We start from the raw sequence: 14051 nt of genomic DNA on the forward strand, positions 1-14051 counted from the left end.
TATGAATTCCAACCAAGGTGTTAATGGAATACGCTTTTATCTTTTCAAATCTAAGCGATATCTTCGCTAATTAACTGTAAGATCCATAGAGATGACTATCGATAACTCGAATGTTTTGTGCAAATCGTAAAAATCACACGGAGAAATTCGACCGGAATAAGGAGACGCGCCTGTGAAACCGCGAAACGACATTTATGGCAATGCGATTGTCGGTCGTAAGTGGCGTTCATTTGAATATCGCACGGTGTGTGGTCCTTCGCACGCGCCCACCGTACTACGTGCTCGCGCCCATTTGCGTGCGTGCGTGCGTGTAACTTTACTGAGAGAGATCACATGAACGGTCTATGTCGGTGCCGGTTGCGTAATCACACGTTATCTAAAAGCTCGATCGTCGCCCGGAAGAACAGCGCGCTGCTATTTAAATCTAATGAATATCAAGTTACAATTTCGTCGTTTGACAAGACGATGATAAATAAATACATCGTGGAGCACTGATTTCCAGACACGCAGACATGCGTTGATTATCCACGTAGCATGTTTGGTTTTCAAAGTCCGTTAAGTGAATAATTTTTTAGTTCAACAGATTTCGATTGACTAACGTAGAGAGAGAGAGAGAGAGAGAGAGAGAGAGAGAGAGAGAGAGAGAGAGAGAGAGAGACAAAATATAAGAGAAAAATATAAAAGATAATTATGTTTTTTTAATTGTTAGAATTAAAAAAATGAAGAATAAGTTGAACCAAGATTAAAGTTAATCTATATTGATTTATATTGAAAAAGGAATAAGCTGGATATTCGTCTGGTAAACAATGTTAAATGGCATTGTAGCTTGAGCAATTCATAAGTCACTCGCGTCGACATGAGTAAAGTCTTAACTTGTGCATATATTTTCATAAAATTCTTGAAATTCTTTTACCCAAGACTTTGTTTTTATTTAATTTTTTTTATTCTTCTGTATAATTATATAATACATTAGGAAATTTGCCTTATTTCGTTTTAATGCGCTTCAATAATATGCAATCAAAATGCACAATTATAATCAAGTTTCCTTTTATAAAGAAATAATGCATACAAATTATTCTGTGTCGTGAAGGATAATGAGAAGAGCAGTTCGATAGTTCTTGATCGATTGACGTTATAATGTAAGGCTATAATTTTGACGTAATTTTTAAATTTAAAACCTTTTCGGCACAAATTTTCAAAATTGTGAAATATGTATTTATTCAGTAAAATTCACGATTATGTGTACTTGCTCTCCAAATAATAATAATAATAATAATAATAGAGAAGAATATTATACTGCACTTTCCGAGTTTGAGACGTACGTAATTTATACACAATTTATTAACCTATATATAATTCAATTGCAATGTTGTATAGTAAAATATAACTCTACTATGTTTCAACACATTTTTATCAATATATAATGATTTTTAAATCAATAAACGTATTGTTAGATGAGAGATATCATCATTAATTATTTATATGAAAAAAATATTTATAATATATTTATAATATATTTCGTTGCGATAAAATCATAATACAGCAATTATAAAACAACATTTCCTTTTTAATGTTGACTGTTATAAACAGCGTTTTAACTCAGAATAAAAAATCATATTAATTTAATTAAAAAATTACTAAAAATTATATGAACTAAATTAAGTCCAGAAGATCGATATACGTCGACACAGTATGAAGAAGAGTTTATCCCAGCATATTACTCAACTCCAATCTCGCCTCAAATCCCGGCTCCAATCTCGACTCCAAGAAGAATACAAAGTTATCAACGTATGCCTCGAACTCGTGTAAGAGGTGTCTCACGTAGAGATCTCACAAGTGGAGTAGCTATTGTACCACGACGAATTGATTGTAAATAGAAAATTCATGTATAATCATAATAGTAATCCATTTGTGTCACATAGATATGTAACTATCTATAAGATATAATACACAAAAGGTATTTTTGTTTTCTTAATTACAAAATTGCTCGTAAATAAAAACTTTTTAATTCTCGTTGAAACTAATTAATATAAGACTATTTATTATATACTAATAATATAAAACAATAATCTAATAGCTCTCTCTCTCTCTCTCTCTCTCTCTCTCTCTCTCTCTCAATTAATTAATTGTACTATTAATTATACTATTATATAATTTTAATTGTGTTTTTCAGTTGATGCATCAGATGTCGAAGAAATTAAAAATGAAGGTATAATAGACGATAAATTGTAACGAGCATTACATTTAAATATTTAATAATAAAAAATAAATTAAATGAATCATTATACTTTTCTAGAAATAGTGAGAGAAAGATTACAACAATTACAAAGTCCGGCACGTCTGCCTCTCACTTCCGAAACTGGTGCTCCTGGAACGTATAGATTGAGACGCACAAGGGCGACACAATATCCATTACAGAGAAGGCAATATGTGCCTAGAATGGTTCAGATTACACCTTGCGGGAAATGTCTGAGAGTAAATAATTTAAGACATCATCCTCCTTATGATAAACAGATTTGTGCCTAAATTATAATACATTTATTTAATGAGAAACTAACGCGAATCTTCAAATTTAAATTAAAATCTAATATCCCGAGAATATTTCTGACCAAATTTCTTAAAGCAAAGTATGTGGTCATCGCGATCAAAGCTGACCTAGAGCTAGCCTCTCTACTATTCCAAGCGTAGTTTTGGCTGCCCTTTCTTCCGCCCATAAATTCGTTTTCTCTGATTTTTATCCATGTTTGCGTTTTCCGTTTGTTTTTTTTCCTTGCCCTACATTTAGATGAGAAAATAAAACATTTTAAATTTACCGTGATGAATAAATGAAATCTATCTACATAAATTATTAAAATATTATTGACGTAAAATTATATATTAATTCTATTCTTTGGCAGATATAAAAACGTATCGAAGTAACCATGAAAAGCAACCAACCAATTTACACAAGTATGCACATTCATGCTTCTTTGCATTTTTATACTATAGATAAGAATATCTTTGATTTATTTATAAATGTTACCAGTGAGCAAATTTCAAATGATGCAACATATGCGTGATATAAAAAAATAGAAAAAATCCTCAGCAAATTAGTCGTCGCAACACAGTTTTAATTATAACAAGAATTCATATTCCGTTTTGCTTCGAAATTCACGACCGCGGATTATATATATTTTCACGCAAGTACACATGGACCAGCGAAGTTGGCCCATCGGCTGGACATAAAATCGTTCATGTTTGAGAATGTTTAATGCATGGACTGCGCGGTCGTAGGTAGGTGAACAGTTAACCGATGTTTGTATGTCTGTACTCCCAGCACAGATCCCGGAACACCGAAGATATCGTAGAAGTACTGGGCAAACACTCCGGCTGACTGTTTCTCAATCAGAGTCGGGTACACGGAAGGCACACGGTTATAGCAGCACTCGGTGGACGCCTGTTTTCACGGTCATTCCATTTCCAAAGTGCGTAATTTGTCATTATATAAAATACGTAGCTTTGAATAATATACACTCAATTTTAAAGATGCGACTATATCATTCCTGAATAAACAATTCATTCAGCTAATAATTACATGAATTTATTCAATAAAATTTGCACTAATCAAATAGAGAATCATCTTGATGACAACTTACTACAATTGAAAATCTATTAATATGTAACGTAATATTAATATTTAAAATATAAAAAAAAAACCGGAAATTTCAAAATAAATAAGAATACATTTTTGTACAAATCAATTTTTTAAAATAAATTTTTTAAAACCTTACCACCATAGAATTAATTATTATAGATAATAAGATTTCGTCATTTTTAAACTCTCAAAGACCGATAGACGCTCATAAATGTTGAATACTGAATTACAGAACAAATTCAGAGAGACTAGGTTTTCATTGAGAAGAAGATTAATATTGACCCAGGGTTATATTCTTATACATGCATTATCGTTTCTGACCAAGGATGCCTGACCAATTCTTGGAAGAACGCGTTGTCTCGGTATTTCGCGCGGAATCGCCTTTGAGCATCGTTGGCTGATATCGCACGGAGAACGGGCGACGAGACGACGGCGCGTGCACGGATGAAACGGGCACGCGAAGACGCGGAGGACGCGAGTGGTGGCGAATTTACGTAATGAAGCGATCGCCCGGGTGGTCCCGAGCGTGAGACGCGCGTACGCACGTTCCTTCGTCGTTCCCGATGCGAGACGCTTGCCAAGATGGAGAGAACAAAGAGAGACGGGAGAGTAAGAATCTCTCTTTTTCTCCTCGAGAACGACTTGTAGCTCCGGCGTCGTTCAGCACTCGAATTAACGGCACCGGAAATACGATGCAACGTGCACGCGCTCGGACGCATTATGCGCGTGGAAGAGAAACGCGAACACGTTTACCACCCACAATTATTTGCCAAAACATGCCTCTCCTGTGATTTCCACGCACCGAGGGACCATCGGGATCCCGAGACGCCACACGTCAGAATATTTGAGATGGGTTCGCCCCGAGCGCTAAGGAAACCAATCGCTAATCTTTCAGAGAAACGTCGTCGAAGTTTACGTTCGCGCAATCATCAAAAGATTATCCCCTCCCTTCTGGCAAAATATAGATTTCTTGTTAAACTTGCAGAAAAAATTTTTGACTTTTTAATTATATTCACCTCGTTAAAGTTGTTGGGCGAAGAATACATATAAATAACTCTCTAAAATCTTTAAAAGTGGAATTTGACTCTACAGAATGAAATCTCACTTTTAAAAAATGACAATTGAGTTGCATTTTTTTTAATTCTGGCTTAAATGTCACTCTTTAAAATCAGATATAGAATAAAGTCCACTCTAAAGATTTTCGAGAGAATATTTTAATAATAATAGCTGTAATTCATCAATCAAAGAAATCTAATAATGTTAATTATTCCAATTTTATTAATTATTTAATTTTGTTAATTATGTTTCAAACTATTCTGATAGAAAATCAATCCGCGATACAAAGAAAAAACGAGCGAAATTATAATTGATCAACATACTTGACAAAACAAAAATAGGAGGCATAGAAAAGGAATCTAAACTTACGATAGTAATAAGACGCACATTTATATTATAATCAAATACGTATGTACATATGTGGAGAGGAATTGATGAACGTAGCTAGATGATTCGACCGTGCACAGTAATTAGTATAAAAAGTTCAAGCCATTACTGCAGTCCTAAAATCAAGCTCACATTGCGAACGTTTGTGTTTCAATTAACATCATGTTTCACGCGAAATTGCTTAATCCGCTGTATATGAGACTAATGAACTTCTGTTAACGTGATTATCGTTGGTAACTGAAAACGTTTATGCAATAAACGCTACTGAATACATGTCTTGCATGTTGCGGGAAACTAATTGTCTGCTATATTCTCGAAAATAGTGACTTTATTACTCTATTTGCGTGTCTATTAATTAACGAATCTCATTATTTAATTTCAAATTAAAAATTTATCTATTATTACTTATACATATGTATATATAATATTTGAAAATGTACAAGTAATAACATAAAATTTACTTATAACGAAAGATACAATTTACATGTACCTATTTATTTTACATTTTTTAAATAACTTTTCAATTAAAGAGAATCAAGTATCGAATAAACGCGGATACTTGTTGCCATGAACCTTACTGTTAACCAGCCATTCAAAGAGCGCAATTAGCTGCGTGATATTTAAGACTCCGTCGCGAATGAGAGTAATCTCGTCCGTTCTTTCTTCGCGATTTCTCCTTTAATCACCGATCGTCAATCCTGAATAGGCATTACGGCGCTGCGAAATAAGGAAACGTCGTTTACCTTCCAAATACCATTTTCGAGCGTAGGCGCTCGTTGTAAGGCTATTTTTGGCACATTCGCGGCGCTTCGTAGATGCATTTGCGAAGATATCCTTGAAGCAAAGGATCAACATTTTCCATCTTCCAGACGCGTGACGATCGCGAAGAGACGCACGAAAGAGAAGAAATCCTGGCCGACGTAAGATAACGTTACTGTCTGATAAATTCGGTTGATACGAACATTACAATGTCCGAAGAATAAGCCGAAAAAAAAAAAAAAAAAATTGAGAGAAATCGAGAGAATTTTAGTCTTGACATAAAAGGTAGCTTTTTCGCTACTTCCTTACACAATGTCTATGTTCGTTCCTATCTACCTCTGCGTTTTCGTCAAAGTTTAAGAATATCTAGAATATTAATGGGATATTAGAGTGATGTGTGGATCGAACTTATCAATAATACAGACTTTTATAATTCCGAATTATTTAACTCTTTTTTTGGACTTTAGTATAAAGTCAACTTGCCCCACCCCTCCTAATTTTAATTCACTATATACCGCCTATTTCAATTCACAGTAAAAAGACTTTAATTCCATCTGATTCACTCAATTCGGAAAATTTTTTACGGCTGTAATATATTAATAATTTCGTCACACCCAGCATCCCCTTAAGTGGCGCCTAGTGTTTTCACCTCCGGACATACTTCATATCCCCTACCTCTTTCACTATCGCACTCTTTCTCTCTTTCCCTCCTTTCATTTTGACCACGGCACAGCATCAGTAACCGATCCGATCCTATCAAGGATGCAGTTAATTACACGTCGCGCAACAGCCGAGCCACGAAAGTCATCAGGTCTCACTCAAAAGGATCAACAAAAGAGCAGGACCAGACGAGCGTCCGCGCGATAGGCTATTCGCATACCTGTCAGCTATTAACCGTTGATGCGAATCACCGTTTTATCCTCGAATTATACAAATCGGGCCGCGTTCTTTGTGCGGACCGATCGACAACCAAGGGAGGAGAGCGAGAAGCCGGGTGATTGCACGAAAGGTCGTGCTTTGACCCGCTCGTCGTGCTGGCCCGCGAGTGATCACCGTTGTTCCCACACATCAAAGAAATATCTCGTATATTTATCTCCCATTCAATCGAACGAATAAATAGTATTTAATGTGATAGCCGATGAAAAATTCGGCCCGAATTCGTTACGCGCGTGTCAGGTTTTTTGCGCGATGCACTTACAAAAATGTTTTTAGCCGCGCCTTCGCCGCGCGTGAGAAATAATTGCGTCGGATATCGCTGTGGAACGTCTTCGTATTTTTTCGCGAGCGCAAATATTTCCCAACACTTGGGGGCGGGGGGCAGACACCGATAATTAATACTTTTATTACTGTAATAATAAATAGTTTTTATACGCCGTAAGAGAGAGAAATCGCCGCTAATTACGGCGCTCGAACATTACTCTTCCTCGATCGTATAACACAATCCTTACACATTATCCGATCGTGTAGCACTTAGGAATATCCCTCGCACGCACATGATAACGAAGGACAAGAGAAGGGGAACGACAACAGAAGAGAGACAGGAAACGGAAGACGAGCAAGAGTATGGGTACGCTGCACAATGTTCGGTAAATCATTGGACGTTTATTGCAGTTAATTAGTCGACTGACCGGCCCTGTCAGACTGCTTTGCATGTACCATTCAAAGCAGAAGAGCTACACACGTGTGCATGATGGCGCCATGCAAAAGTTAATACGTGTCTCCATTCCGTACAAGTAAAGTATGAAGAACGGGACATTATCTTGAACACAGTCAGAATTTCGAGAATTTTATTCAACCCATTCCGGCTACCTACCAACCATTGGATGAGAATTTTAGTAATTGCATCTTCTCCGTTCAGACATAAGATTCTTCGTGATCGGTTAAGATAAGAAGCAGAATTGTTATAGGGCGCTATTGACATTCTACCGACCGTATGAATGTCTTTCGTGAATTTTTTTTTCTTATTCTTTTAAAAAATAATTTTATTCTTTACAAAGATATTTTTATAAGGCCGAAGATAACGTCATTCTTGACCTCATTTCAAATAACTTTTTTTAGAGCAAAAAATTCGAAATCCAAGATTTAATTTTATTAAGTTTCATTATCGTTAAAATATTTTATTAAAAATAATAAAATGCATTTTTAAATATAATATTAAGCATCAGAAGAATGAAATATTACACGTTTTATTTTGTTATGTTTAACGTCATATTTTATTACTTTGTTTAATATTTTAATTAACTTTAATTTTATTTAATATTATGTTTTACTTTATTATCGCGGACGATGTATATTTTTAACTAAAGCATAACGAAGATTGGAAATAATTTCTGCATAGTTTAAGGAACTGCATCTGCACAACACTATTACGCGTGAAAGTTATATCATCGCTCAATGGAAAAATAACTAGAGCAGAAATCGTTATATAAGGTCATAACTAATAAACTCATTACTTGTTTCAATATAAACCAAGGTATTCTGAATAGTGTAACATGATTCGCTATATAGCTGACGCTTTACAAACTAAATTAGTGGACGAAAACATCTAGAGAAAGAGGGGAAAAAAAGAGAAAAGAAAAAGAAAGAGCGATAAATTTCCGACGCGATATTCGCCCCGTGGTTTCTCGACGGCATGGAATGCTGAGAACCAGAAAAACGGTACACGCTGAACTCGACTTCCTTGTTAAGGTAATATGATTTGTGGACGAATGATTAATCAGCCAGTCACCTGCGCTATGCGAATCGCGCGCTGATCAATCGCCAATTGCCGAAGAGATAATAAATGTGAAATACAATTGACATTAAGCGAGAGGCATTAACGCAAGTTGTACTAGAAAAGATTCACGCGTACCTCATATTAAATCGAAACAGATTGTTCGTGATGCCCGCTATTATTCAATGAGGAGCCATTTCATGTCAGACTAACGTTTCTTTAAAATATAAATAAATAATTTCCCTAAACTTTAATCGGTTCAAAGTATATTGTAATGCACGAAATTTTAAAATTACTTAGGTATGTTTGTAATTTTGTAAATTTGTAATTTTCAGAAAAATATTTTAAACAAATTGATATTTTTGGTATTGTAAATAAGATCAGATCTCGCATACTTACTTCTTAATTATATCCATAGTCGGTATTTTTCTTCCTGGTATAGCAATCTTCTCGTATTTAACGCCAGCATTTGTAAATTCCTACAACAGAACCGTTAACAAAAACATAAACAATTGCATGCATATTGTTGCGTAATAAAAGCAGAATATTCTCCGTCGCATGAAACGCAGATGCATTAATAGAACACGTACTAAATTGAACACGCGTGTAATTTGATCGAAGCTATTGTCCTATTAAACCGTTCCGGCGCACTCATTAGCATCGCTAATTATCACGCATAAAACCGTCAAATTACAAACAATACGGATAATCATAGTTTCTGAGTACAAGCGTGTCATTCAAGCATGATGTAAACTGAACGTTCGGAAACCGAAACAATCGATCGTTAAATACGAAATTTGCAAGAGCGGAAAGAAAAATACGACTCTGTAGAGTCTAATCGACACGAGTAAAAGAGAGATTCACAATCATTTGTATTTCAGAAAGTATTCTTTAGTATACACGCGTGTTTGCCTAGAACAACAAGTGTTGCACGTTCATGAATCTCTCTATTATCTCTATTATCCCTCAATTATCTCTTACAGTTGATTTCAAATCTCAAAAGCACTAACAAATTGAAATAAAAAATAAATTATTAATATAAAAATAAATCATTGCGAAACAATATAAATAATATTTATGTAAATTTAACAAAAATCAATTGTCAGTAAAAAAAATTGATTTTTAAAAAATGTAGTAATATTTTGTGCTGCGTTAACATTGATTATCTTTAATTATTAAAAAACGTCGCTTAACGATAACAATAGTGATACAAGCGTAACTCTAACCTGAGTGATGTCAGATAACAGTTACCTCTCGTTTTTCCACTCTGATGACAGATCACGTCATAATAATCAATCTTTTTGACTTTGCTTTTAGCGAGATACTAGAAACTCAATCTTGGTGATCGTGCACTATTGCGCTTAATGGCTATATCGAACCTATTTTCTTTTCTCCAGCCGTCAATAATGCGCAAGAAATTCTTTCGTTCAAGAATAACTCCGATTCTCAATCTCAACAAAAACAAAATTAAATCATAATAAATCAGAAAGGAAAATCAGAAATTTAGTAATACAAATATATTTGTAAATTCTCTGCTCCAATGAAAGAGATTTTCTATAATCGTACATCTAATGGATCTTATCATATTTCTGAGATTTTCGGAAGATAAAAGTAGAAAAATTAGCATGTGCCATATGTGTGAACTGGAAGGATTTCATATATATGTAAACACAAAACTGAGAAAGTAAAAGACACATTTGATAAAATCTTCACGAACCGGTATGCGTGACCTTTGTCTCTACAATCTTGTTTTTCCCATAACAGCAGGCAGAAAAATTAAAGGACCGACTAAGCGCTTCATTATACATGTATAATGCGCTCTAATTAGGCGTGGGCGACACCGAGAGATCTCTCTGTTAATTATCGTTGCCCCGTAGCGCTATTGATGTTCACAGCGGCGTGTATAATATTTTTAAAACATATCCCCTAGGATTCTTCGCTCTCATCGCGTGGCAAATGGTTGTCCAAACGTCGGTAGGGCCGAGACAAAAAGCAGAAGATGAAGCGACCGAACCAACTCCACGACTTATTAATATAATTGATCGGTCTTCGGTCCTTTTCTCCGACAGCTTTGACCCAGAAAACATCGCGGACACATCCCCATTCGACATAACGACTCGGACAGTCAGTTAACCGATCGAGTCGTGGCAACCGGCTATTCCAAAAATCTAATAATAAGTTCATTAGCTCAGTCTCTCTTCCCTCGCTACAAATTAGTCAGACCGCTCTCGAGTGTTCTCAAGTTGAAATTGACCCCGATGCGATATTAGGATGTCAAGGCGAGAGAGAAAGAGCGAGTGAGAAGAAGAGGAGATGAAACCGAAAAAGACAGACGAACAGCGATAATAGATAGTTGAACCGTCAAATTTGAGAGAAAAAAACAGAGAATCTGTATATCTGCTTGATCAAGGAATGCAGTAGGTGACAGCTTGCGGGAAAGTGAGAAGACGTCTCTTGTTTCGAATTACTAAAAGATAAAGGAGCAAGTGCATAAACATAGCGAATTATGACTTGAAATTCGAACGATACGCGATATGTTTCCACATTAAATTCATGTGAAAACGTCAGTACTATTTCATCAGACGATACTGCTTGCACGTCGGCCCCTTTTTAATCGCATGGAACGATCTAAACTTCATTTTTTACGTTCTGCATTAAGTTCACAATATTTATTTCAAAATTATCAGTATATATTAATTATCGAGTATGTAAGGTGATCATTATTATTCACAAGTCGGTGAAAAGCGGTCGTTTGCTTCCGCTAAATTTAAGTTTCAGCTTTGTATCTCTTACCTTTTTGTCGTAGTAGCGACACGTATTGGTCAAGTCGATGATATACTTGAGATGAGGAAACGTTTCCAGCAATACTGCCGTAGTAAATCTGCAACAACGGATATGACCGGATTATAATGTGCGCGCTGAGTGGCGTTTTCAATTTATTGATCGGTCATAAAATCTCTGCGCTACTTAAATCATAAAACGGTGTCTTTCTTGGCTTATAAACATAGAAAAGATAGGAGAACCTATAATCGGTTAAGACGGCGTACGGCGGAAAGATTCTTTTCGAGGGGCGCGATCTGTACGACTGGATGATATATTAAGGAAAGCTAGGAATCTCTGAGGTTCCAAACGAAAGGGATTGGATTAGGCGGGGGTGTCGGCCCAAATAGTTTCACCATCCCTTTCGATATATCAAAATCTTTTGAGAGACGTACCAGGTGCATGCATGCGTGCGTAGATACAGAAACGAGCACGGCCATGCTTTGCCTCGAACGATTTCTCACAAATAAACAACCCTCGCTCGTGTCCGCGAGCCAAGATGTTATTAAAAAAAAACTTGTGAAATTTATTAGGATACCAATCGATTTAAAAGCAATTAGCGGCGAGCTAATGTGACTCGGTAGATTTATGTAACTGACCAAGTGAGAAGTATCACGTCTCTTCCGAGCGCACCACTATAATCATTACCATAATCATAATTTCCATGAGTAAGACGATTTATTGGCGAACGACTAATATTCCTTCTTTTTTTTTCCGCGCATTGGATTACCGCGGCGCGACACCACTCCTCCGTCGATCTCGCTAATGCTTTAGTACGCTCATGCATCATCTCCTGTCTACGAGGAGAGAAATTCTGCACCATGCCTGTAAACGCCGTACAGATATCGAGATGAAAAAGAAGCTGCCGGCGACTCGGTGTTTACACGAGAGGTGTCCAAAAGACAAGTCATCCCGATACTCACCGTTGGGCTGGCTGCAGATTTCTCGCTATGCCCTGAAACAAAAAAGAAGACAACATTCATCACCAAGAAAACGTAGCGAGAAATAATTAATAGCTCTCAGCTTATAGCGACAGCTGCAAATGCACAGTGCTTCGGAAGAAACTTTAAACGGGGAGACTCTGAACGACTTCATCTCCGCAATGATTACCATCGCTGCATACCTTCGTCTCATGAGGCCTGTATGATATCGCAAGTCATCTCCCATTTCTGATTAATTAATAGCGCAAGCTTAATAGGCCGCACGAGACGATCACGCGCCGCGATCACGGATCGCGTATCGCTAACAAGATTGATTGACTTGAGTCTCACGTTAAATTACGATACGCTACAACGTGATGAACGCCGGTGAGAAACTTTAAAGGCATGCTCCCGCCACGGAACCATGACTTGATGATTGTAACACCCGCACTTCTCGATAAGGAAAACATCGATATCAAAGACACGTAGTTTACTGACCTTATATCTTGTTCATACCATCACAATAAAATTTTTTTGTAAAATTTTAAAGACTGCAATAATTAGGTACATCGTTTAATTTATTCATTACTCAGTACTCATTCTATTCATACTTTTTAATGATATGAAAAAAAATGAGCTATTAGTGTTACATAGAGTGAGAACAGAATCTATTTTACTGAAGTATCTAAAAATTTAGTCGGATACCTGAGATCTGAAAATAATTTTACTGGACCATCGAAATAATTATGTAGGAAACTTAATTATGCTGAGCAATGCTGCAAAAAATTTTGATATTCTACCAATCAGTTTAAACATCCTATATAATTTTTTAATGGCCCAACAAAATGATTTACAGATCCAAAATTTTAGATATTTCAGTGAAACTATTCTTTCTATATATAATATAATACAATCAGACAGAGGCGATTTCTTGCACAAAAATAAAATGCAGAATAAATTTTTTCATAAAAGGCTTTTCAAAGAAAATCAAGTTTGAAAATCGCGTTGAGTACACATGCACTTAATGAAGATATTCGTGTAAAGATATTGTAAACATTATTATATTTATATAACATTCACATGACTTCACGAAAGGCAAATTTAAAAAATGTAAAAAATATAGTTAAACTTTATTTTATTAAGAAAAAAACTACTTATAGGCCTCGGACGAAAAAAATTTATTCTGTACTTTCGATTTATTTTTGTACAAGAAATCACCCCTCGTTCGATTGTACTACAGGTTTGTCCCCACTCTGTATTTCATGGAATGTATAAAAATTTAATTAATGCAATTTCAAGAAAGTAATAATATAGTGCGTACTATTGATATACGCTCGTTTAGATCAACAGGCGTAGAATACGGTGCAAAGTAAATTGAAACTTTCCTTAATCGGCTTATAACGTCGCACCCGCTATGGGTGGGCTAATGTTAATTATAGGTTTAGACGTAACTATCCGATTGGCTGGGCGGAGAGATCGTATCTACGGATGAGTATGGAATGAGTATCGGTCGCATTAATAACGGACTCGCGGTATGGCTTTCATATCCAAACGTAATAATCTGACATTGACTAGGCGTGAGATATTTTCTTATCCTATTTACAACCGCTCCTGTTGTTCGTACATTTCATTTCAAAATGTAATTTCGCAATTTCATAATCAACACAATTCATGAATTGCATATATTAAATGCATGTGCTTACATGCATTACAAAATATAAAAACCATTTACACTCTCTCTCTCTCTCTCTCTCTCTCTCTA

At 35.8% G+C, this 14051-nt stretch overlaps 2 protein-coding genes across 5 annotated transcripts in view; one reads left to right on the forward strand and one right to left on the reverse strand.

Annotated features, from left to right (window-relative positions):
* Positions 1-14051, reverse strand: part of LOC108748433 (RNA/RNP complex-1-interacting phosphatase) — a 47029-nt gene that overhangs the window by 12530 nt on the left and 20448 nt on the right. The window contains exons 3-5 of the mRNA XM_018486612.1: positions 12293-12324; positions 11343-11430; positions 8949-9028 (exon numbers count right to left, since the gene is read on the reverse strand). Coding sequence (XP_018342114.1) covers positions 8949-9028; positions 11343-11430; positions 12293-12324 — 200 coding nt within the window. The remainder of the gene's footprint in view (positions 1-8948; positions 9029-11342; positions 11431-12292; positions 12325-14051) is intronic.
* On the forward strand, positions 1146-4659 carry LOC108748434. Of its 4 annotated transcripts, none has more exons than XR_001939300.1 (7): positions 1146-1318; positions 1664-1869; positions 2174-2209; positions 2297-2475; positions 2898-2949; positions 3317-3464; positions 3960-4659. XR_001939300.1 is itself a non-coding variant. In XM_018486614.1 (6 exons), the coding sequence occupies exons 1-5, from the start codon at positions 1239-1241 to the stop codon at positions 2901-2903; spliced, it is 507 nt and encodes a 168-aa protein (XP_018342116.1). In that variant the 5' UTR covers positions 1146-1238; the 3' UTR covers positions 2904-2949; positions 3026-3649. The 4 variants fall into 4 exon arrangements, 2 of the variants coding, with proteins under 2 accessions (XP_018342116.1, XP_018342115.1); XR_001939301.1 differs by lacking the exon at positions 3960-4659 and adding an exon at positions 3867-3952; XM_018486614.1 differs by lacking the exon at positions 3960-4659 and having other exon boundaries at positions 3026-3649.

Source organism: Trachymyrmex septentrionalis, unplaced genomic scaffold (assembly GCF_001594115.1).
Source record: "Trachymyrmex septentrionalis isolate Tsep2-gDNA-1 unplaced genomic scaffold, Tsep1.0 scaffold22, whole genome shotgun sequence".
Lineage (NCBI taxonomy): Eukaryota > Metazoa > Arthropoda > Insecta > Hymenoptera > Formicidae > Trachymyrmex > Trachymyrmex septentrionalis.